The sequence below is a fragment of the Sapajus apella genome, unplaced genomic scaffold (genome assembly GCF_009761245.1).
Source record: "Sapajus apella isolate SASKATOON/1434 unplaced genomic scaffold, GSC_monkey_1.0 scaffold21, whole genome shotgun sequence".
Taxonomy (NCBI): Eukaryota; Metazoa; Chordata; class Mammalia; order Primates; family Cebidae; genus Sapajus; species Sapajus apella.
The window spans coordinates 15,393,378-15,419,054 of NW_022436961.1; the positions used below are offsets into that span (position 1 = coordinate 15,393,378).

General features: G+C 44.9%; 1 protein-coding gene and 1 long non-coding RNA gene across 3 annotated transcripts in view; both read left to right on the plus strand.

The window, feature by feature from the left end:
- The window catches only part of PRAG1 (PEAK1 related, kinase-activating pseudokinase 1), a 60,716-nt gene extending 46,708 nt beyond the window's left edge, over positions 1 to 14,008 (plus strand). For both annotated transcript variants that reach the window (XM_032288322.1, XM_032288323.1), the window contains exons 5-6: positions 4,090 to 4,841; positions 12,475 to 14,008. In XM_032288322.1, the coding sequence (XP_032144213.1) occupies positions 4,090 to 4,841; positions 12,475 to 13,593 (1,871 nt within the window). In that variant the 3' untranslated portion in view covers positions 13,594 to 14,008. The remainder of the gene's footprint in view (positions 1 to 4,089; positions 4,842 to 12,474) is intronic.
- A 1,774-nt stretch (positions 14,009 to 15,782) lies between these two features.
- LOC116558404 lies at positions 15,783 to 18,379 on the plus strand. The gene is made up of 2 exons (XR_004271992.1): positions 15,783 to 16,286; positions 16,609 to 18,379. It is a non-coding gene; the product is annotated as an uncharacterized LOC116558404 (long non-coding RNA).
- The last annotated feature ends 7,298 nt before the right edge of the window (positions 18,380 to 25,677 follow it).

Below are 25,677 nucleotides of genomic sequence, written 5' to 3' on the forward strand. Positions count from 1 at the left end.
GGCACTTGTAATCTTAGCTACTCAGGAGGCTGATGCAGGAGAACCACTTGAACACAGGAGGCAGAGTTTGCAACGAGCCAAGATTGTGCCATTGCACTCCAGCCTTGGCAACAAGAGCAAAAATTCATCTCAAAAAAAAATCATAATATGTGTACATAATGCCCAGTTATCCCTGTCAAGTCCACATTTCAGGGGAGCTGTACTTCACCTGATGAGGTACAGGCCTTTACTTCTGCTGAGAAGGGCGTGGTTAGGGAAGGTTTGGTTATGCAGTGCTATCTCTGATGAGTATGCGTATAATGCAGTGAGTACTGAGTTTGCTACCGCAAACTTACAGCATCTAAGAAATAAAGAACAATTAATAAGCGTGCGTGCTAATCCTTGGAGTCAAGCTTCCTTCTGACCCCTTGTCAGATTTACCCAAGTAGTTACAGGGTATAGATCTGATCAAAGTCACTGACCAGCAGCTCCCACAGACAAGCAAGAGGGAACAGTGAAAGGCGAAAATCACTTCTTTCCAGCCGCCTGAACACACAAAGTGTTTTTTGTGCTAGGACCTACCATACAGTCTAAAGCAGAACCTCTTGATTCTCTGGTCACCTAGGGAATTATAAGTGTTACCGATTATGTTGTTAAAAGATCCCTGGTCTCCTCCCAGATTGGAAAATGTACCAGTGGCCATTTGTGGGAACTAGAGATAGAAGGAAGAACAATTGAAGCAAGACAAGGATCTGCCTAGAGGTATTTTATTTCAGGGCAACTTTGAGACAAAATGCACGTTTAAAGAGAGTAGCTGAAATTATAGACTATTGGTGCTGCAAGGGGCCTTCACGAAGATGTAATCGGTCATTTTCTAAAGGAGGAAACTCAGGACAGGCAGGCTGACAGCTGGTGACGTATCACTCCACTGCTCACTCTCAAACTGGAGCAGAAGCAGAAAGGGGCACTCTGGTGGCATCAGGGCATCCTTGTATTAAAGACGAGGAAGACAAAACTGTTAAAGATGGGGAAATAAGCCTAAGGCTTAAAGAGGAGGCTAGCCAGGAAATTGATCTGTTATGAACCTCCCTGGCTGACTGGACTTGGGATGGGAAGGAGTCCTGACCATAGGCAGGTTGTCCTTGTCTCTGAAGGCACTGATGAAAGCATTGACCAGGGCTCTGATCACACCCCACTCCCATCCCCTACCTTCAGCTTCTGCTGTATTGATGATAAATTGAGAATCAGATGCCTCAGTGGTGATGGTTTCTGCTGCCTAGAATGTGGCAAGGTCAGGAAGCGGATGTGTGCTCATGGCTCCCAGTCCTCCTGCTCCTCAGGCTGGGAGTTTGGTGGCTGAGATTTAGTGTCCTTTGAGAGCCCCATAAGTAGGTGGTCTTGCCCTCCCTTTTTTATCCAGAAGCTGATAAGTGATCATCCTCCTCCTCTCAGCCCCTTCTGCTTGAGGGAGGAGGGAGAGGAAGTGAATCATCTGCCCTATCCTCCATCTGTCCCTGTTGCTTTCCTGGGGAGCGTGGGATGGGGAGACCTGTGGACTGAAGGGTTTCAGCACCTGCTGAGATCACTGCCATCTGGATATTCCCTCCTCTGGCTCGCTATTTCTTGTACACCCTTCATTCTGACTACTGGGGGGAGAAATCGTGGGCATGTAAAACTGACTGGTCCAGACTGCATGACCACTGCTTGATTTATTATTAACTTGAGCCCTCCTGGAAGGGGTATAAATCACCCACTCAGCCTTGCTGGCAGGGGTCCCGCTTGTCACTAGCAGGTGGGCCGGACAACTCCCTATGATCTTGATAAACTACAGGGAAACAAGGATTGCTTACTGCAATGGGGAAGTGGACAAGGGGAGCTTGAGAAACACCATGCTCCTTCCTGAAACTCTTTTTTCTTGAGATAGTCTCACTCTGTAGCCCAGGTGGGAGTGCGGTGGCACAATGTCAGCTCACTGCAATTTCTGCCTCCTGGGTTCAAGCCATCCTCTCCCCTCAGCCTCCTGAGCATCTAGAACTATAGGTGCGTGACACCACACCCAGCTAATTTTTGTATTTGTTGTAGAGTCAGGGGTTCGCTAGGTTGCCCAGGCTGGGAGCCCCTGAGCTCAAGTGATCCTCCAGCCTCAGCCTCCCAAAGCGCTGAGATTACAGGCATGAATCGCTGCAACCAGCCCCTCCTGAGTCTTATGGTAAATGATACAGCCCAGGTTTAAGCGATTCTCCTGCCTCAACCTCCCTAGTAGTTGGAATTACAGGCACACGCCACCGTACCCACATAATTTTGTATTTTTAATAGAGACAGAGTTTCGCCATGTTGGCCAGGCTGGTCTCAAACTCCTAACCTCAAGTGATCTGTCCACCTCAGCCTCCCAAAGTTCTGGGATTACAGGCATGAGCCACTGCACCTGGTCTACTAGCCATATTTTTTTCATATTTTAACTTTCAGGATAATAGGATGCATTTTACAAACTATGCATATGATTATTTCTTTTATCCCCCCAAAAGCTGTTATTAACATAGCAGATAACACCTTAGAGCTATTCTGAGAATATAGGAAAATAATATTATTTTAATTTGACATTTTCTCTCTCTAATAGTGCATATCTCTTCTCTCTCTATTGTATATTTTATATATATATATATATATATATATATATTATTTTTTTAATTAAACTGTTCTTTCATTGTGAAGCCACCATTTTATACCTTGATGCCAAGAGTGAAGTCAGCCCTCACCTTTGTAGAGACCAGACCTTCATCTCACCATTTTGTGTGCTATCCAGAAAGGTTTTCTGATTGTCCCCATGCTCTGCAGACACCTGTGGCCCTGAGTGAGCCTTTGCCCAGGCAAACTCCGTATCCATATGCACCACTCTGGAAACTGTGGGGCCTGGGAAAGACTCTTTTTTTTTTTTATTTTTTTCTTTCCTCCCAAGTAGCTGGGAAAGAGTCACCTTCCTTTAAGATCAATTTCCTCATTTATAAAATCATGACCTTCCTGCCTTCTAAAATCTCTGTGGCCTTGCCTTGGCCACTAAGCCAATTTAGGGTATACATGAAATTTGCAGGGACTGCATACTAAAAAGGGAGAATTTTTTTTTTTTTTTTTTTTGGATGAAGTCTTACTCTTCTTTCCCAGGCTAGAGTGCAGTGGCAAGATCTCAGCTCACTGCAACCTCCACCTTCTGGGTTAAAGTGATTCTCCTGCCTCAGCCTCCCAAGTAATTACAGGCATCCACCACCATGTCAGCTAATTTTTGTATTTTTAGTAGAGACGGGGGTGTCACCATGTTGACCAGGCTGGTCTCGAACTCCTGACTTCAGGTGATTCACCCGCCTGGGCCTCCCAAGGTCCTGGGATTACAGGAATGAGCCGCCATGTCCAGCCGAAAGGGAGAATTTTGCCGTCGGCCAATGATACCCTCTATAAACCTGACCTTAAAAAAATCCACTCAAACCACACATGTTCAAGTTTGTTATTGCTGTTGCAGCATTGTCTGTAAAATATTGGAAACAATTTAAGTGTCCATCAAAAAGGGATGGCTAAATAAATTATGCATATGATGATATACTATGATACAAAGTATATCATATTATGTATATGATGATATACTATGGTAAGACTGTTTAAAATTAAATAGATCTGCACATTTGATTTAAAAAAATCTCTACAAAATGTGAAAGAAAAGTATTATTCCAAACAGTGGCCACTGTTTGCTCTCTTCTATGTAATTATGTGAGAGAGAGAGAGTGTGTGTGTGTGTGTGTGTGTGTGTGTGTGTGTGTGTGTGTGTTCGCGTGCCTGCATTTGTTTGGATTACTGGAGGGATGCATGAAACGCTACTGGCAGTGGTTTCATGCATCTGGGGACTGAGGGACAGGCCAGGAGGAAGACTTGATTGTCAATGTATACCTTTTGTGCGTTTTGATTTTTTCCACTGTGCGTATATTGTCTATCTGAGAAATAGGAAGTAAAATAAAATTAATTGCTTTGACCAAAAAAATAAAAAATAAAGGAAAAAAAGTCTTCAGGCTCCTGGAATTGAGTGGTATTGGCCTTGGCCTGATGGTTTCTGTGTCTCCTCTTCAGGTCCTTCATCTGAGCTGGCTCACTCGCCCACCAACAGCGGGAAGAAGCTTTTTGCTCCCGTTCCGTTTCCTTCAGGCTCCACTGAGGATGTGTCCTCCAGTGGCCCCCTGCAGCCCCCTCCGCTCCCCCAGAAAAAGATAGTGAGCCGGGCAGCCTCTTCGCCGGATGGCTTCTTCTGGACCCAAGGCTCCCCGAAGCCCCGAACAGCAAGCCCCAAGCTGAACCTAAGCCACTCAGAAACCAACGTCCACGACGAGTCTCACTTTAGCCGTTCATTGAGCTCCGGAAACCGCCACCATCCTGCCTTCTCCTCTTCTGAGCCTCTGGAGAAAGCTTTCAAAGGCAGTGGCCACTGGGTTCCACCAGCAGGCCTGTCAGGCAGCAGAAGTGGCTGCAGGAGCCCTGGCCTCCAGTGCAAAGGGGCCCCCTCCGCCTCGTCCTCCCAGCTGAGTGTGTCCAGTCAAGCCTCTACCGGTAGCACCCAGCTTCAGCTGCACGGTCTCCTGAGCAGCATCAGCAGCAAGGAGGGCACCTATGCCAAGCTGGGAGGACTCTACACCCAGTCCCTGGCCCGCCTTGTAGCCAAATGTGAGGACCTCTTCATGGGCGGCCAGAAAAAGGAGCTCCACTTCAATGAGAATAACTGGTCACTCTTCAAGCTGACTTGTAACAAGCCGTGCTGTGACTCGGGGGATGCCATTTATTACTGTGCCACCTGCTCCGAGGACGCCGGCAGCACCTATGCTGTGAAAGTAGGTACCTCTCCCTCCTTCCATTCTGCTGCGCAACTGGCTGGTGCTGGCTTGGGCAGAAGTATGGCTCGAGCAAGTCATTTTACCTGTCTGGGCATTAGGAGGGGAGTTGAATCCTAAGCATTCTCTTTTTTTTTTTTTGACAGTCTTGCTCTGTCACCCAGGTTGGAGTGCAGTGGTGCGATCCTGGCTCACTGTAGCGTCCACCTCCCAGGTTCAAGTGATTCTCTTGCCTCAGCCTCCCAAGTAGCTGGGACTACAGGAGTATGCCATTACGCCCAGCTATATATATATGTATTTTTGTATTTTTAGTAGAGACAGGGTTTCACTGTGTTAGCCAGGATGGTATCCACCTCCTGATCTCATAATCTGTCCACCTCAGCCTCCCAAAATGCTGGGATTACAGGATTAGAGTTGTGGGCCACCATGCCCGGCCTTTTTTTTTTTTTTTTGAGATGGAGTCCTGCTCTGTTGCCCAGGATGGAGTGTAGTGGCACGATCTTGGCTTACCACAGCCTCCACCTCCCAAGTTAAAGCGATTCTCCTGCCTCAGCCTCCCGAGTAGCTGGGATTATCCGTGTGCATCACTGTGCCCAGCTAATTTTTGTATTGTCAGTAGAGATGGTGTTTCCCCATGTTGGCCAGGCTGGTCTTCAACTCCTGACCTCAAATGATCCACCCACCTTGGCCTCACAAAGTGCTGGGATTACAGGCATGAGCCACTGCCCTGGCCCCTAAGCATTCTTTTAACACTTAGTGCTCAATGACTTCACTCCATCTCTCTGCCCAGGACGTGGAGCAATGAAATTTGTAGTGTGAATATAAGACACATTCTGTTCTTTTGGGGATACGCATATGTGATCTAGCTAGGATGAGAAAACAGTTACTTTTTAGTGCAACAGAGTTTATTTATTTATTAAGTAGATTTTTATTGAGTGCCTACTGTATGCCAGGTACTTTGCCACAATCAGAGTATGTAGAGGTGAATATAAGCTTCCTTATAGAGCTTATAATGTAGTGACGGAGAATGGATAATGAAGTTGTTCTTCTAATGTTAGAGCCAGAAGGAGCATTCAACCTAGGAATCATCTTGAACAATAATAGTAATAATATTATTTGTGTGAACATTCACTCTACAACCAGATTCTCGGCTGGGGGTGTTAACTGTATTACCTCTAATCCTAACAGTAATCCGCAGGAGGGGGAGTGGGTCTCCCTTCCCAAAAGATAAGCCTTAGCCCTCTAAGGTTTTACAGATGAGGGATCTGAGGCTCAAAGTGGCTAATTTGCCCATAGCTAGTTGGTGGCTGGAGTAGATTTGAGTCCTGGCGTGTCTGTTTCTCCAAAGCCTAAGTTGTGTCCCTACCAGTTAAGATAAATGATGTTCAGAGACATTAAGTGACGAGCTCAAGGCAGCACAGCTCTTTAACCTTTGCTGCTGGATCAGGGATGTCTACCCGCACTGTACTGCACGCTCTGAGCACAGCTCTGTGTGAGCTAGCTGAGCCATCTGCACCCATTTGGGCCACTGGGGTCTCTACTGTGCCCTCCAGTCCTTCCCATGGCCCTATTTCTCATCTTCTTTTGCTGCTCCTTGAATACCTATTGAGTCCCTGGCCCTTCTATAAATGTAGGCTTTTATTGGGAGTAAGGAGGGAAACCCTGAACTGTCTTCTCTCGTCACCTGTCCTAAGACATGACATCCTTTTTTTTTTTTTTCCAGTTAGAAAAGTATAAAGAATGAGCTAATCTGAAATGGCCTTGGGGGGATAGCTTGCTTACCAGCAATTTTAAAAAATAATATTGTTAGCATTTAAAAAATAATAATATTAAATAATGTTTAAGTAATAATACTATTATTACTACTATTAATAATATTATTCAGTATATTTAAATAATACATAGTTGTTATAATTAAGAGTAGTAATACTAATATTCAGCATATATTATTTATAATTATTTATTATTTATATATACTGAATAATATTATCAGTAGTAGTAGTAGTATTATAAGTAATATATATCCGGGCTGGGCATGATGGCTCATACCTGTAATCCCTGCACTTTGGGAGGCCTAAGCAGGCAGATCACAAGGTCAGGAGATCAAGACTATCCTGGCCAACATGGTGAAACCTGTCTCTACTACAAATACAAAAAATTAGCTGGGCATGGCAGCGCACACCTGTAGTTTCAGCTATTTGGGAGGCTGAGGCAGGAGAATTGCTTGAATTCGGGAGGCAAAGGCTGCAGTGAGCCGAAATCACACCACTACTCTCCAGCCTGGGCAACAAGCGAGACTCCATCTCAAAATAATAATAATAATAATAATAATATATACTGAATAATATTCAGTATCAAGAGACAGCTGACCTTTACCATTTTGAGGAGGAAAAAGCCTGGTGGAAGAGGTTGAATCCCTCTCACCCATGAAATACAAAGCAAGGTGACCCTTCTGCAAGAACTAAGGGGCCCTTGGGACAAACGGTTTTTTTACATCCATAAATAACTGTACTGTGCAGCTTGGATTCTAGGGTCCCATATAATAACGCAGAATTAGACATATTCTCTAATAAACAACACAAAAGAAATTTAACTTTCTTTAAGCATGTTAAAAACAAGTGTGGCTCCTTATTTCATTAGAAATAGAAGCCATACAGAAACCAAAAGATAAGCCTTAGCCCTCTAAGGAAGAGTCACAGGGGTTTCCTATTTGGCTTTCCTGGAGATACGGTAGCTCAAGGAATAATGGATCATCTCTGTGCCACATGAAAAAGGAAATTTGGAGACTAGCATCTGATTCGCAGAGGATAGTAATTCTTGGAACAGGGTTACCAGGAACAATATCAATTTGCAAATATGCATGGCCTGGTCATGGGAGGGGGTGGTGGGGGTCCCGGAGCATCATTTCACACGTGCAGCTGTTCCACTTCATTAGCACTCAAGTCTAGACGATTTACAGTCATCTGGGGATCCGCAGGAGGGAGAGTGGGTCTCCCTTACCAGCCAGCAAGCTGCCTGTCTGAGGCTCAGTGCATTTCATCTGCGAATGTTAAACAGGGAGCCGGCCCTGAAGGCAGACAGAACCTTGTTTGCAGTTGCAGAGTCCCAGTTAACAATAGCAGACTCACACCTGCTCCTTGCTGATGCTGGAACCTACTACCCTGGGCTCAGCGCCCTGCAGCAGTGAGGAGATAAAGCTGGCTCTTGTAGCTCCACCACATGAATAGGTGGCAGGAAAAAAAAAATCATTAGCTGTGTGTGCAAAGCAGTTTCATTTATCAGCCATCTATAGAGAATTCTGGTTTGGTAATTAGGGACCCATTTTAAGCCGCTGGGCCTTTTTGATTTAACAGACATGATTTAGACCAGGCTTTCACCCATGAATGAGACCCTGGCTCCAAAGGTTAAATGAGTCCTGGCTCAGCAAAAAGTTTGAAACTTGAGCTGAACCAAGGGTCTATGTAAAGTTCGAGAGCTAAAAATCCAAGCGCAGTGCCCCCTAAAAATGAAATAAGGGTGGGAGCAGAGAGTGGGGAGATGGAGGTGGAGAAGAAGCCACTCCCTCCCCCACCGCCTCTTCCCCCATCCAGCACTGTAGAATGATCTCCAACATGAGCACAGAGCTCACTCACAGGGCTGGTTAGCATGCACCCTACGTTTCTAGGCTTTGCGAAAGCTGCAGGTCTTGCAAAAGCCCCAGTGCACTGATTTTGAAATGCATCCAGCCCAGTTGCCATTTACTCTGCTCCTTCATTTACATATCTGTGCAAAATGTCAGTAGCCTGACTGGAGCTCAGGGCTTCAAGTGTTTGCTGGGCCCAGGCCTTTCATACCCCTAAGAAAAAGGGGCCTTGGAAACTCTTCCCAGGCCCCTAGGCAGCTGTGCTCTCTGGGTTTGCACAATACCTGCAGGCCAGCTCTGGATGCCTCTGCACCACCAGAGGGCTACAGCCAAGATGGCAAGAGCAGTCACCATAGCAACCTTTACCATTGTGCTCACCCTGGGCTGGGCCTGGCACTAAGAGCCATGCTGGCATCATTTCATCAGATCCTCACAATGGCCCTACGAGGAAGGACTACCCCTGCCCCTGTCATTCAGAGGAGAAAACAGGCTTTGAGATAAATATTGTCCATCTTCAATATGCGTGGATTCTGTATTTGAAAATCATCTACCCACTCAAATTTATTTCTAATTCCAAAATCAATACTTGAAGTGCTTTCCAGTGATTTCTGGATAGGTGTAAGGCAAGGAAAAATTTGAGTCACCTGATTTTAGTTTCTTCTTACACTGCTACTAAAGACATACCTGAGACTGGGTAGTTTATAAAGGAAAGAGGTTTAATTGATTCACAGTTCAGCATGGCTGGGGAAGCCTCAGGAAACCTACAATCATGGTGGAAGGGGAAGCAAACACCAGGTGACGTCCTTCTTCACATGGTGGCAGCAAGGAGAAGTGCCAAGCAAAAGGGGGGAAAGTAGCCAGGCGTGGTGGCTCACGCCTGTAATCCCAGAACTTTGGGAGGCCGAGGTTGGTGGATCACGAGGTCAGGAGTTCAAGACCAGCCTGGCCAACATGGTAAAACCCTGCCTCTACTAAAAATACAACAAATTATCTGAGTGTGGTGGCAGACACCTGTAGTCCCAGCTACTTGGGATGCTGAGGCAGGAGAATAATTTGAACCACGAGGTGGAGGTTGCAATGAGCTGATGTTGCAAGGAGCCAAAATTGTATCACTGCTCTCCAGCCTGGAGGACAGAGAGAGACTCCATTTAAAAAAAAAGATGAAATGGCCCAAGCATGGGGTTGAAGTGCTGTCCAGTGTTCCTAACCACCACAAGGCTGGGATGTGCCTCATGGATAAAAACATGTATGTTAGATAAGCTTTGTTCATACATGAGCTCTAGTGCTGTTGCCTGTGAGCTCATGTTAATGAGTCAACAAGGTATATTAAACGAGGTATCTCTAAACAGAAGCATACATGAAACAAGGTTGAATACTGGTGGGTTAATGAAAATATTGTGACCAGAGGGTCCCAGGAAACTTACCTGGTATTTCCCCTAGGAGCTGGAGTGTTTATGGCTTCTTCATAGGACGTAACTCCTGCAAATAACAAAAATCCCTTGGAACTTGCCAAAGGTTACAGAGCTAATACTTAAACCTAGGACTTTTTTCACTCCAGAGCCCATACTTTTGACCTTTGGAACACTTCTTTGTTGTATAGTCCTGAGCAAATAATTTAAACTCTGGAAGCCCCAGTTTCCTCCTCTATAATGGCACCTTCCTCCTTGGATTTAATGAGATTGAATGAGCTGCTGCATGGAACCCTCAGAATTGGCACAGTGCCTTGCACATGCAAGAGTTCAACCTGTATCTGTTAGGGGTGAGACAGTAACAGTGGTGTCCTTCCCGCATCTCCACTGACAGCACAGCAGAGGTGGTTGGCCAAACTGCATATATGCAAGACTCTTTCTTTGAGGACCTACTCCCCAATTTCCTTTAGTTTAATAGTGCTCCAGAAGCCTGCCATTTGAAAACCAAGTACAGGCCAGGCACTGTGGCTCTCACCTGTAATCCTAGCACTTTGGGAAGCCAAAGCGGGAGGATCACTTGAGCCCAGGAGTCCAAGACCAGCCTGGGCAACATGGCAAAACCTTGTCTGTACAAAAATTCCAAAAATTAGTTGGACACGGTGGTGTGCAACTGCAGTCCCAGCTTCTCAGGAAGCTGAAGCGGGAGGTGTGCTTAAACCTGGGAGGTCAAAACTGCAGTGAGCTGTGATTGTACCACTGCACTCCTGCCTAAGGACAAAGTCAGGCCCTGTCTCAAAAAGTAAAAAATATGTAAAAACCAAGTATAGTTGGGTAGGCCAAAATAACAATGCCTTTGATACATGTATTTCAAAATCGTTTTTTAAGTGTAATAGAAAGCAGTGTCTGGGGTAAATGTCTTTCCCCTTTATTTCCCTTCTGCTTTTATAATAGATTACTAAATTAATGTGTTACCTACCGTTTCCCATAACTAGCTTTAAAAATGTCCCTTAGAGGCTGAGCTCTTGTATGCTAGGTTTCATGCTGAGAAGGTTTGCACAGCTGCAATATAAATAAATCTTCGTGAAAAAGTGCTTGCAATAGAACTTTTAAAAGTATCGCCTGTAAGCACTATGACACTTCAAAAACACTGTTTCGTCATCATTCCAACACTGCAGCCCAAAGGCAGGGTTATTTTGGGAGTGTTTGCAGGATCATATTTTATAGGTAAATGTGAGTTGCCTTTCTTCTCAGCATTACACACTGATCTTTTTGTACAAAGCCTGGGTGAGGTTGCATAATAATATTCATTTGAAAGAGGAGACTTCAGTCCCTTTCAGAGTAATGACAGGGAGATTGAGGCCTGATAGAGGGACATCATGGCTGGTTCAAGACTCGCTAGTTGAGTGACAGCCAGCTGAGGACTAGAATTGCTAGAGATCCCCAGGTGGCTGGCACTGTCATTTGTACAAGAAGAGATGGAGGAGGCAGGAAAGTTACAGTTGTGTGGATCCCCAGCTACTGTTCCCACAGAAGAGCTTGGGATCTTTTACTATCTTATCTCAGAGGCTACCCTGGTGTTCCTCTGAGGGTTCCTTCTGGTTTCTTTCCTCTTCCCTGGAGAGCTTTCTGGTTTCTTTCAGCTGCTGCAGCTCACCTTGGAAGAAAAGTGAGGCTACTTTCTTTGTAAATCTTATTTGGCTTCACAAGAATTTGTCCACATTGCGTGCAGATGGATGTCTTCCTGCCAATACCTCCACACCATACTGCATGTTGCTCAGCAGGGACCCCACTCACTGGGTCAAATGGTCATTTTATGTTTAACCTTTTAAGAAATTGACAAACTGCTCCAAAGTGTCTGCCCCATTATACACTCCCACAAGCAATGTATGAGGGTTCCCATTTCTGCTCGTCCTCATAGACACTTGGGACTATCTTTTATTAGAACTCATTCTAGTGGGTGTGAACTGATATCTCCTTGTAGTTTTGATTTGCATTTCCCTGTTGATTAATGATGTCCAACATCTTTTCACATGCTTGTGGCCATTTACCATTTTATTTTGGTGAATTATCTGTTCATATTTCTTGTCTATTTTTTTTTTCTCCATGCCATGATTCTGTGTCTTTTTGATTGGATTGTTTATCTTTGTATTATTGAATTGTAAAAAAGTGTTCTTTTTTTAAAATATGAATTCTAGAAACAAGTCCTTTATCAGATCATGTTTGGCAGGTATTTTCTCCCAATCTATTACTTGTCTTTCTGCTTTCTTCATGGGGTCTTTTGAAGCATAAAAATTTAGACTTTTGAGGTTAAGTTTGTGATTTTTTTTTTTTTTTTGCTTTTGTGAATGACTCTGTTGGTGTGATATTTAAGAAATCTTTGCCTAACCCAAGGCATGAAAGATTCTGTCCCATGTTTTCTTCCAGCATGCGTTTAAGTATTGCTCTTACTCTTAAACCTATGTGATCCACTTTGAGTTAGTTTTTGTGTGGAGTAAGGGGCGAAGTTGACTTTTTTGCACGTGGACACTCTAATATTCCCACACTCTTTGTTGGGCAGAACCATGGGTCCCACTTTTGACTGCCATTCTCCTTCTCCCCACAGATCTGCAAAACCCCTGAGCCCAAAACCGTCTCCTACTGCAGCCCGTCCGTGCCTGTGCACTTTAACATCCAGCAGGACTGCGGCCACTTCGTTGCCTCGGTGCCCTCCAGCATGCTCACGTCCCACGACCCGCCCAAGGACCCTGTGCCGGCCCTGCCCGCACACCCCCCTGCGCAGGAGCAGGACTGCGTGGTGGTCATCACCCGAGAGGTGCCGCATCAGACCGCCTCCGACTTCGTGCGGGACTCGGCGGCCACCCACCAGGCGGAGCCCGAGGCTTACGAGCGGCGCGTGTGCTTCCTGCTCCTGCAGCTCTGCAACGGGCTGGAGCACCTGAAGGAGCACGGGATCATCCACCGGGACCTGTGCCTGGAGAACTTGCTGCTGGTGCACTGCACCCCCCCGGCCGCCCCTGCCCCCGCCGCCGCCGCCCCTCCCTGCTCGTCTGGCGCCCTCCCCGCCGGTGGCGCTCCCAGCCCCGCAGCCGGCCCCGCCTGCCCGGGAGGGCCCGGGGAGAAGCACCTGCCCCGGCTCATCATCAGCAACTTTTTGAAGGCCAAGCAGAAGCCCGGCGGTACCCCAAACCTGCAGCAGAAGAAGAGCCAGGCCCGGCTGGCCCCCGAGATCGTGTCTGCCTCCCAGTACCGCAAGTTCGACGAGTTCCAGACCGGCATCCTCATCTACGAGCTGCTGCACCAACCCAACCCGTTCGAGGTGCGCGCCCAGCTGCGGGAGCGGGACTACCGGCAGGAGGACCTGCCGCCGCTGCCCGCGCTGTCCCTCTACTCCCCGGGCCTGCAGCAGCTGGCACACCTGCTGCTGGAGGCCGACCCCATCAAGCGCATCCGCATCGGCGAGGCCAAGCGCGTGCTGCAGTGCCTGCTGTGGGGGCCCCGGCGCGAGCTGGTGCAGCAGCCGGGCACCTCGGAGGAGGCGCTGTGCGGCACGCTGCACAACTGGATCGACATGAAGCGGGCCCTGATGATGATGAAGTTTGCAGAGAAGGCGGTGGATCGCAGGCGGGGCGTGGAGCTGGAGGACTGGCTTTGCTGCCAGTACCTGGCATCTGCGGAGCCGGGGGCCCTCTTACAGTCGCTGAAGCTCCTGCAGCTTTTGTGAGCCAAGCCTTAGCCTGCACTGTCTGCTGCCCCTTCCCTGCCTAACCCTTTCCTGTCTTGCCTTGGGAGCGCCCTTGTCTCCCTGGGAAATGGTACAGATGACTGGTATACCTGGATGTAAAAAAATATATGTATATACATATATATATAATACATATATAAATATGAAAGACTAAGGATGCTGTTGCCCATCCACACGGGTCTCCTCTCTGCACCAAGTCCTCCCTGTCTTCTTCTGTAATTATATACATTTCTAGCTCCATGCAGTCATGAGAGCAGTTCAGCAAACAGAATGCTGCCTAGACACTGGTCTCACTACCTTGTTAAAGGATTTTTCACCCTTTTGTCAAATTGTTATTAAAAAAAAAAACAAGAGGAAGAAGAAATCTCCATTAAAAATTTTTTTGGTTGAGTCACAAGCAAAGCTCTTTATCCTTAAGTGCGTGAGTGCATTAATATGTTTGGTGGGTAAAATAGACCTGTCTTTGGTCTTACCCTTTTCAGGAGATAGAGCAGCAGTCTGCAAAGGACCAGGCAGGTGGGTACCAATTAATCTTCCCTGCTTCTCTTCCCACCTGGCAGCCTCCTGGAAAGAATCCAGACACAGTCGCTGTGATCCCGGTGGTTTGGAATTCAACCCCACTGCTCCAAATCCATTTCCAGTTTGCTAAAGCTGCTTACCATTCAGATACCTGCCTAAAAACAGAATCCACGCCAGATGGTTCCGATCAAAAGATCTTAAGGGGACCACTTAGCTAGGTGTGGTCAGGGTTATGAGAACAAAGGGTGACAAGGCCAAAAGCAAGGGCCAGAACAGCAGGACAGAGGAACTTACAGGAGGTATTTACCCTGAGATCTCTACAGCCAGAGATGGTTGTCTCTGTTTCCCACCTGTCATCTCCAACCTAATGGGATGCCAGACAGCAAAGGACTTTGGGTGACACAGTCTGAAGGATCAGCCTCCTGGGACAGGGAGGAGGTGGAGAGTGCATGGGACGCCAGGTGGCAAATAGCCTACCATTCCTACTGTACTAGATGATGGCAGTGCAAGAATAGAATAGAACTCAGGTGTTTCACCTCCCAGGCCAGCACTCCCTCTGCTGTTTGGACCTCCAAGTATCCTTTTCTAAAACCTCATTTAACACATCTATTGGCACCTACTACTTAATGTAGTCAATATTTGTTCCCATGCCTTTAAAAATACACAAAGAAAACTAGGCATCAGATCTTTCCTCCTCAAAACTAGACACACACACACACATACACACACACACACACACACACACACACGTCAAAAATTACCTATTTGAAGAAAAATAGCCCCAAGACTCTTGTGTTTCTACCTAATGGGTAATCTTCCAAGTAGAGATCTAATTAATTTCTAAAACCTTGTTAATAACTCTGGACAAATTAAAACAAATACAAAGATCTGAATGGATGTTTTAGAAACCTGGGATGCACTTAGCAAGAAGGATAGAGAACTCTCCCAGGTCCTCTTCTGCATATTAATTTCAATCCTTTTTCGAGTTCCATCTTCCAGCCCCTGACTACATGTAAACACATTCATATTTCCTTGCATCAGTGGTGAAGACAGCACCTGGGGCACACTTGTAATTTCAATTGTTTCCTCAGCATTGAGGAAAGAACTGAACTAAAACCAGCTCCCAACCCATTTGTACAAGAGAAAGCGAGCCTGAGAACATGGAAATCATATTTCTCCCTAGGACCTATCTGTTTCGGGGAACGTCGTCAGTTTTCTTTGTTCCTTGGAATTTGCCAGGCAAACCTTCCGCCCTCAATTTGCTGTCTTTTGCTTTTTTGTCCTTTTCCACTTCAAGTAAATGAACAATGGAGAGGGAGGAGCAAATATTCTGCCAGGGGAATTTGGTGCCATTAGAAAATAAGGCTGGGCATGGCAGCTCATACCTATAATCCCAGCACTTTGAGAGGCCGAAGTGGGTAGATCACCTGCGATCGGGAGTTCGAGACCAGCCTGGCCAACATGGAGAAACCCTGCCTCTACTAAAAATACAAAACTTAGCTGGGTATCATGGCACATGGCTGTAATCCCAGCTACTCAGGAGGCTGAGGCACAAGAATAGCTTGGACCCAGAGGTGGAGGTTGCAGTGAGCCAAGCTCGAGCCACTACACTCCAGCCTGGGTGGCAGAGTGAGAGTCTGACCAAAAAAAAAAAAAAAAAGAGAGAGAGAGAGAGAGAGAGAAAGCAAGCAAAAAAGAAAATAAATGTCTTAGGAGCCACATCTTTAATTCCTGAATTAATAATTTAATTCCAACTTTTTTATATGCCATCCACTTCAGAAAAATAAAATGAGGTTGTAAAAGCAATTTTAAAAACCAACATGAACCAAAAAGTAAAGGATAATTAAGAAACAATAGCCATAAATTCTAATTGAGAGGAATAAGAGCAATTAAACATAAAACTTACTTCTGAGCTGCCCACCAACCTAGAAAAAGAAAACTGGCTGCAGAATTCTTTTTTGTGTGTAATTTTAGGAGAGTTCATCAGAAGGCATACATCTTTGTCCAGTGCTTAGTTCTGAAGGAAATTGGTCAATAATTTTTTTATTTGAAGACATGGAATAATGTCCCAATAGCAGTTTTAAAAAGGAAAAAAGAAAAAAGCATTTTTTGAAGATAGGTGTCATGAGCAATGCCAGGTTAAAAATAGCCAGGTCCGCCGGGCGCGGTGGCTCAAGCCTGTAATCCCAGCACTTTGGGAGGCTGAGGCAGGTGGATCACGAGGTCAAGAGGTAAAGACCATCCTGGTCAACATGGTGAAACCCCGTCTCTACTAAAAATACAAAACATTAGCTGGGCATGGTGTCGCGTGCCTGTAATCCCAGCTACTCAGGAGGCTGAGGCAGGAGAATTGCCTGAACCCAGGAGGCGGAGGTTGCGGTGAGCCAAGATCGCGCCATTGCACTCCAGCCTGGGTAACAAGAGCGAAACTCCGTCTCAAAAAAAAAAATAAAAAATAAAAAAATAAATAACCAGGTCCACACATGACTGTGTCTTTCCACATTGTCAGGCTTTTATTGATGCTAACTCAGTCACAAAAGCCAGAAGCTACATGGAATTGCCAAGGAGGCAATGCTCCTTGTACCTTCCATTCTGTTGGTAGAGCTGCAGGCACGCAGGCTCAAGCCACTCCTCAAGTCAATCAGTATGGCAAACCATACTTAATAGTATACTTAATCAATGCATACGTGTTACAGATTAAACATTCCGCAATAAACAAAGTGACGCTGAACAGCAAGAGGAGAAAGAGATTGGAGAAAGGGTTAAGGAACCAGTCCGGGGGCATGGCTCAGTCTTGCAAGGAAGAATGTTGGAGGTGGCAAAAGCAGATGCCAGCAGATGCCAAGTTCTTATCATGAGTGACTGCAAGACAGTGTCAGTTAAGACAGCCATTTCCAGCTGCTTCTGGCCTGACCTTTTAAAGTCACAGAGTCCTCTAATAAGAACTGATGGTGGAACTGTGCTTGTTCATGTCTTTTTCTGGTTGGATGCAGTCTTTATCTTTTTTTGTTGTCGCTATTTATTAAACAAAACATCTTATCCTTGTTGGCAAAGTGCCCTGTGAAACATAAAATGGAGTCTTAGTCTAAGATGGAGTGAGTTATGTCAACGGTGCTCTATACAATAGGGTTTTTTTTTTTTTTCAGTCTCCACCATTGGTGAAATTTAAATATGGAATGTTAAAACCTAGTTTCCTCAAATTCTCTGGAAATGATTGCCACCCATTCCTCTCCATGGATTGGCCTTTTCCATAAGTGATTAGTCATGTGGCTATAAATAACTGAGTTTAAGAAACAACTTCAGTCGCACTAAATTCAGAGGTTCAATTATAATTGTTGTTATTGTTGTTGTTACTTCAAAATACACCTAGGCTGCACACCTTTATTTCACAGAAGATTCTAGCATGAAATCCATTATGCCCAGAAACAATCATTTGTTCTGCAGGACGGATATTTGGAAATAATCAGGGACTTTTGTACGAGGAGCGTTGTATGGCAGCTGGCAATTTAATACTCCTGTTATCAGTGAGTTCATCTTCCGTTTTCCTTGGCTCTAAACCCAACTACTGGTATTTAAATCTTCAGTTTTTCTTCTCTCCCACTCTGAGTCAAGTCGCCCCCATAATCCTTTCCACATATGTAATTTTTGTTGTTTGTAAGCCATTCTCATTTTTATGCCAAGATGTGGAATCGTTTTTCTTCTATTTTTTTTAATGTAGGCATCATAAAGCCTCATAACTAAATAGTTATATCCTTGCCAGAAGCCAGATAAATGTTTTAGGGATTATTTATTTATCATAACATATGGCTCAGATCTAAAAGGACTGGGTTCTGGGGAGCTGTAGTTACCACTTTATATAACACTTCATGGTTTCCAAGAGCTTCGGGCTGGAAAAACTCTTTTGAGATGTACGCATGTACACAAAATAAGTACAAAGATTTTGAAAAAAGAAGACACATGTTACTTTAGTGATTTCTAAATTTGCTCCTAAAATACACAAAGTCGGTAAATGAGGCAGCCCTTTTCTGCTCTGCTGATTATCTGAAAAACTTTGGCGATCTAAAGATAAGTTTACCAAATCTGACTAAAAGTAGTAGATTTGTAACATAAAACCAACTCGTCATTTTTAAGAAAGGGTAATATGAATGGAATTTATTCATTGGAAATCAAAGTTTAACCCAGCTGATGTCATTGTTGGAAAAAAAAATTTTAAGGCAAGAATAAAATGGTTGGAGCAAGTACCATAGGGTGATTGTCTTGACAAATTACTCTTTCCTTCTTTTTCTTTTTTTCCAATTCTAATTAATGCAGGCAATGGGGCAACTCCCTGTAAAAGATGTCCTAGGAGGAGAAATTGGTCAGGAGGTAGCCCAATGGATTATGGGATTCCAGAAAAAGAGCCCAAATTAACTCAAAAGTGATATTTTGGTTTAAGGGACTCGGGTTGGGCCAAAATATCTGTGACCAATTTGGATGCTTACCAGATCCAGGATACTTATTCTTGTATGATCCGGATCTTTTCTCCCAGAATGTGCCTGCATCCATGCCAAGCTTATGGAACTGGGAAGAAGAAAAGTCAAGTTGACTCGAGATTTTTCTGCATGTCAACAGGCTGATTCGGTACTGGATTCTCCCAGTTGGGATTTGAACATAGACATTGATCACATATTCTAAATGTGAGATTCAAACATTTTCAGCTCTTATACCAGAGGTGATTACAGCTATTCCCTCAAAAAAAAACTGCCCTAGACGCCAGATGTGCTTAGATTATTAAGATTTTTGTGCACTGTAATGAACTCAAAGGTTACTCTGCAGACTCCTGCTTTGCTGTCTTATCAGGGCAAAGCAAACATGGAGACAGCTTGGGGGAATTGAATGTGAGGTCTGAGGAGGAAAGACAAGGCAGGAATTGAGAACACAAGATTCAGAGACAAACTATCTGCTCCATTAGGTTGGTGCAAAATTCATGTGGTTTTTACCATTACTTTTTAATTAATTTTAATGGCAAAAACAGCAATAGCTTTTGCACCAATTTAATATCATATGCATGGATCCAGCCCTGATGACCTTCCACAATGCTGAAAGGGTAATCATGCCTTCACCCCTTTACTAGGATTACACAGACATTGTATGTCTATTCTTTTTTCAAAGATTTGCAGGAATGAGGAAGCTGTAACAATTTCCTCTTTTCTAGGTTGTGTAGAGTTCAATTTCAGAACTTACAGCAGATCCCTTAAAAAGTCAGAAAGACTTTAACAACTGAGCCTTTTATTTAAATCCTTTATTTACTGAGCCATTCCCACCACCATGATGACAAAAGCAAGTTCTGGTCCTCCCAAAAAAGAAATGGATTTTCTTTTTCCTACCCCTCAGCTTTGTTGGTTTTATTTATTTGAGTAGGCAAACCCTAACATGGCACTCAAAGACAAAAGTATCCAACAGGTATACTCAGGGCTGGACACAGTGGCTCACACCTCTAATCTCAACACTTTGAAAGGCCAAGGCCATAATCCCAGCATTTTGGTAGGCTAAGAATTGCTTGAGGCCAGGCATTGAAAACCAGCCTGGGGCAACGCTGAGAGGCTCTGTCTTTAAAAAAAATAAAAATAAAAAAATTAGTCAGGCATAGTGGCACTCATCTGTAGTCCTAACTACTCAGGAGGCTGAGGTGAGAGGATCACTGGATGCCGAACGATCAAAGCTGCAGGGAGCTGGGATGGTGGTACTGTACTCCAGCTTGGGCAACAGAGAAGGAGAGAGAGAGCCCATCTCAAAAAAAAAAAAAAAAAAAAAACCCTCAGATATCAATCCTCCATTCCTCCATGCTTTCTACTCCGTGCCATTCTCCCCTCCTTTCCCCCTGAAAGCACCCACCACTGTGGTCACCAAACTCACCAATTTCCACTTGATCCTTCCTGTGTTTGTGCACAAATAGGCAAATACAAGTATATTCTTCTTTCTTACACAGAAATTACCATACCTGAGATGCGAGAGCACTTTGCTTTTCTCGCTTAGCAGTATGTCAATGGGAATTTTCTTAAAGAGAGGAAGCAGCTTGATCTCTCCCCTGAGTCAGAGAATTGACAAGGTTTTATCACCTTTTACCCAGGTGTTAAAACATCATTTGCACTGCTGGGAGAGCATTAATTCATTAAAATTGTAATGATCCGTTACTGGTATTGCTCCTTGTTTCAAGTCTTAGGACAACTCGTTTGATTTCCATTGGGAGATCCAGACTCTTTTGCTTCCCAGAAGGATATTCTGAGGCTTGCTCTAAAATGCAGTTAACATTGGCAGCAGAGCCCTGAGTTAATGATAAAATTCACCCTCAGGCCCTTACTAGTCCCTGGAGTGACACTGCTAGTCTTTGCACTTGCAACTCTACAGTCTTTGACAAGCTCTGTATTCATCCCTTGCGGCAAACCCAACCTGGTGACTATGGCCGGTTCTCCAAGGAAAATGCTTCAGGATGATCTTCCAGAGACAGTGTTTAAGGAAGAATGAGGTTGTGCTACTCTGTGCCCTGGCTTTTCTGTGGCTCCAGCGTGGTCATTTCTTTCTATGACTTTAGAGAGCTGCAATGTAAGCAACAAGGACTCCACTTATTGAAACTGTTCATGGAACTTGGAGTCAGCTCTTGAACAATAGAAGTCTGATGCTATGAGTCTTGGCTGAGTACAACATGAGTCATGTGCTGTTTCAAGTACCCAACTGAACATGGGTAGAAAGAAGGAGCTCTCTGGGTGACAGCCAGAACAATTCCATGTGGAGATAGGGTTGGAGGAGGGAGGTGGGATTGGTGCTGAGCTCCTAGCACAGTAAGCAGACAAGGGTGCAGACCAGCGAGCCTTCCCAGCCAGTACCGGCTATGCCCTGCAGCTGGGGTTGGCAGCTGCCTCCCAGTTATGAGTCACACATTTGATCTCAGCCTTCATCCTGCAGACAGGCCTCGCTGGAGCCAGCTGCTGGGCCCTGGGTTGTTACCCAACAGCCCCCTTTGTTTCATCTCTGAAAAGGCAACAGTTCGTTGGAGAAAGAATCAAAATGAAGAAAAGAAAACTAAGGACAATGTTAAATGGTGGTGACAGCCATTTATTCTTTTGGTAGGATAACCATTCCTTTTTTTTTTTTTTTTTTTTTTTTTAGAGATAGAGTCTTGCTCCATTGCCCAGCGTGCAGTGGTATGATTATAGTTCACTGCAGCGTCAACTTCCTTGGCTCAAGTGATCCTCCCACTTCAGCCTCCTGAATAGCTGGGGTTACAGGTTTACACCACCATACTGGACTAATTTTTAAATTTTTTGTCGAGTTGGGGGTCTCCCTATGTTGCCCAGGCTGGTCTCAAATTCCTGGTTTCAAGCCATCTGCCCACCTCCAACTCCCAAAGTGCTGGAACTGGAAGTATGGGCCACCACATCCAGCCAAAGATAATTATGTCTAAACAACACCCATCACAAGTGCTCCCATAAAAGGGCTTTTCACTGGGTTGCAGGCCTCTGGTAGCAGTTTGATGGGGAATTGGAATCAGGCCTTCAGTAGGACCAGTGAAGTCTGGAGTGTTTCCTTTGTGGTAACTCTCAGATTATCTTGAAGGGAAAGAAAGAATGCGGGAGACAGACACTGAATATTCCTGCAGTGATGTTAAGGGCATAACACAAGCCCTAAGGATAGCCACAGCTTGGCTTTGTGTGGATTCTGTGTTTCTGTAAATGGATACCACTCAGTTTCATAAACAGAAACTCACATTACATCCGGGTCCTCTGTCTCATTTTCATTCACAGATTCTTGTGGTCTGAGCACTGAGAAGGGAATTCATTAATACCACCGACCTGTCATTCAAAGACTCCCTGGGTTGCTTGAACAGAAGTTTTTAGTTTGGTGTCTGATGACAATGTTGGAAAACTATGACTGACAGAATAAGAGTGTCTTTGTTTACCTGACTTCTCTGCTCCAAAAAGATTTAAAGTCTTGTTATTTGAAATATTATTTTACCTTCTTAAAGCATTCCTCTGATACATGGAGAAATCTAGACAGATGATAATCTCTATTTTAAGAGAAAATAAAGATGTGGAAAAATGAATTGATAGGTGAAGTGTAAATTCAGGACCAGAGTCTAGGCTGTATGCCTTCCATTCTCTACTAAGCACACTGTACTACCATGTGTATACCCCCGTGTTTACTGGGTACCCATCAGCATCTTGCTTGTCCTTCAATTTTCTTTCCAACATAGTTATCTTTGGCTGAATGTGGTGGCCCATACTTCCAAGATGGAGTCTCACTCTGTCACCCAGGCTGGAATGCAATGGCATGCTCTTGGCTCACTGCAACAACCTCCACCTCCCGGCTTCAAGTGATTCTCCTGCTTCAGCTTCTCAAGTAGCTGGAATTATAGGCGCCCACCACCACGACCGGTTAATTTTTGTAACTTTAATAGAGATGGGGTTTTGCCATGTTGGCCAGGCTGGTCTTGGACTCCTAACCTCAGGTGATCCACCAGCCTCACCCTCCCAAAGTGCTGAGACTACAGGCATGACCCACACACCCAGCCAATCCTTCAATGTTTGACTCAAGCCACACCTAATTCAGGAACACAGAGTAGAAGGATGATTACCAGAGTCTGGGAAAAGTAGCAGGGGGCTTAGTGGGGGAAGGTGAAGATAGTTAACGGGTACAAAAAAGTAGAAAGAATAAAATCTACTATTTGATAGTACAATAGGTGACTAGAGTCAATAATAACTTAATTGTACATTTTAAAATAACTTAGGGAGTGTCACTGGATTGTTTGTAACTCTAAAGATAAATGCTTGAGGGGATGGATACCTCATTTTCTATGATGCGCTCATTTCACATTGCACATAATATTTATCTCATGTACCCCATAAATATATACACTTACCATGTAGTCCCCAAAATTAAAAATAATAAAAAAGAATAATAAAAAAGTCCTCCCCTGCTTATGAAGGCTGGTGTCCCTTTTTCCTCTGCAATCCCTCACTGCTGCATCCCTCTGAACCTGGGAGGCAGGCAGTTTTTTAAAAATCTTAACATAAGTATATTCTTTCTCACTGAGTAGACTGTGGGGCCATTGAGAGCAGTGACAATGTCCTACACCACTTGCTTCCTCATTCCCTTGACCCCTGCATTGTATGCAGTAGATGCTCAATAAATGTATTGAGGATATTTATGATGACGCATGGTTTTTAATTAGTGACTGTGTCAACCACTTAAGAACAATGGTGTTCCGCAAATGACACAGAGCTTTATGGGTGGCAAAACACTTTCATGTTCCTTATCTCCCAACAACCCTCTAAAGCCATCCAGCACCCCCACCTGCAGAGCATGACAGGGAGCTCTGAGAGACAAAGCAACTTGCCAGAGAATCCTTATGACAGGCCAGTAACAGGACTCAGATTGGAATAAAGGTCTTCTGTATTCAAACCCAATGTTCTCTCCACCCCAGCACAGCCTCACCTCTGTTTCCGATGATTGGTGCCCTCGCCATCACACCAGGATCCACACAGCCTCTGTCTTTTACACTAAAGCTGGTATTTACTTTTCCTATATTGAGCAGCTTCCACTGCAAGAGTGACTACATAGTGAGTACTCTATTGGTAACATCAAAACTTAGATGCATGGAGACATTTTCTATTTTCTTGGGCATGTCATGCAAACACTGTCTACCTCTCTGCAATGTGTAGCAATGAGGTGCACACAAACTTTGTTAAAGCCATTTTCAGTTGCAATACCCTAAAGGTACTCCCAGGGTGATAAAGGCCCTCCAGTACCCTTGAGGGAGAATATTCTCTCTTGGATTATCTGTTCCATCCAAGCTTGGGCTCTGCCAACCTGCCCCACTGCTCAGAGGCCTGTGGGATTAGTCATGTGGGCATGTGGGGGATGTCCAAGGTGCTTGCCCAGTTCAGCCCCGACCAGGCCTTGCCGCAGGCTCTGCTCCTGCCCACCTGCCGCACCTGCAATTCCTCATGCAGCAAACCTGCAGGCAAGTGGCTGTGTCCCACAGTCACCTTTCCAAGTGACCCCCACCCCAAGCTTGTCAGTTTGGTGTCCAATTTCTAGCAGGACAAAAGGTGCAGTGCCATTCCCCTGCCAGACTGCTACAAAACATCACATTACATTTTCTACACCAAACTACCAGGACGGAAAGGGAGCAAGAGCCCTCAAACCTCCCAAGCTGCTTATTTTCCCCTCTGTATTGTAAGATTTTTCTCCTTAAAACTGAGGCTGGGCTGAGTGTGGTGGCTCATGCCTGTCATTCCAACATTTTAGGAGGCCGAGGTGGGCAGATCACCCAAGGTCAGGAGTTCGAGACCAGCCTGGCCAATATGATGAAATCCCATTTCTACTAAAAATACAAAAATTAGCCAGGCACAGTGGTGCGTGCCTGTATTCCCAGCTACTCAGGAGGCTGAGGCAGGAGAATCACTTGAACCCAGGAAGTGGAGGTTGCAGCGAGCCAAGATTGTGCCACTGTACTCTAGCCTGGGCAACAGAGTAAGACTCTGTCTCAAAAAAAAACCCCAGAAAACTGAGGCTGAGTATTAATGAAACCCCAGCCTGGTGAGCCACCTCAGGTTTATGCTGAGACTGTTCCTACCAGGAACTGCACCTCTTACATGGGGCTCAGGTTAGCAAGATTTGGTGCTGCAAGGCATTGATATGGTAAGGCTTTGTGTCCCCATCCAAATCTCATCTTGACTTGTCATCCCCAGGTGTTGAGGGAGCGACCTGGTGGAAGGAGATCAGTCCATGGGGACGGTTCACTGTTCTCATGATAGTGAGTGAATTCTAATGAGATCTGATGGTTTTATAAGCACCTGGCATTCCCCGGCTTGTACTTCTCTCTCCTGCCACCATGTGAAGAAGGTCCTTGTTTCCCCTTCCCCTTCCACCATGATTGTAAGTTTCCTGAGGCACCCCAAGTCATGTGGAACCGTGAGTCACTTAAACCTCTTTCCATTATAAATTACCCAGTTTCGGGACGTATCTTTATAGCAATGTGAAAATGAACTAACACAGGCATGCTAGACACATAAAGATAACTTAAAAATTTGTCGGTGATTCTTAAGGAATATTGACACAATTCCATGAGCAAAATATTCCATGTATGTAGGGTTAAACACGCTCTAGGTTTTCCCAAATTTGGATCAGCTTTAAAAGACACACTTTTGTTTCTTGGCCATGGATCATGGATGCCTTCTTTTTGACATTTTCCTAATGTTATGTTTTTATAGCAGGAATTCGGTTTTCCAAAATAATTCCTCAGCCTTTCTGAGAAATTTTGGAACATATTCAAGTGTCCCGGACAGCTACAGTTGGCAGGGTCCAGACCTTGGCCTAGTTTCTATCCTATTTCTGGTCGGAGGGGTCTGTTGAAGTGAACTAAACCCAGGGCTGATTATTTCATCAGCCCCAATAAAGGCATGTCTGAGGTCTGCCAGGAAGAATCTGGTTTCAGAAGCAACTTTCCTTTTAAAGTGCCAGGGTAATCACTTCTGCCCAGACTCATGAAGCTTGCATTGCAGG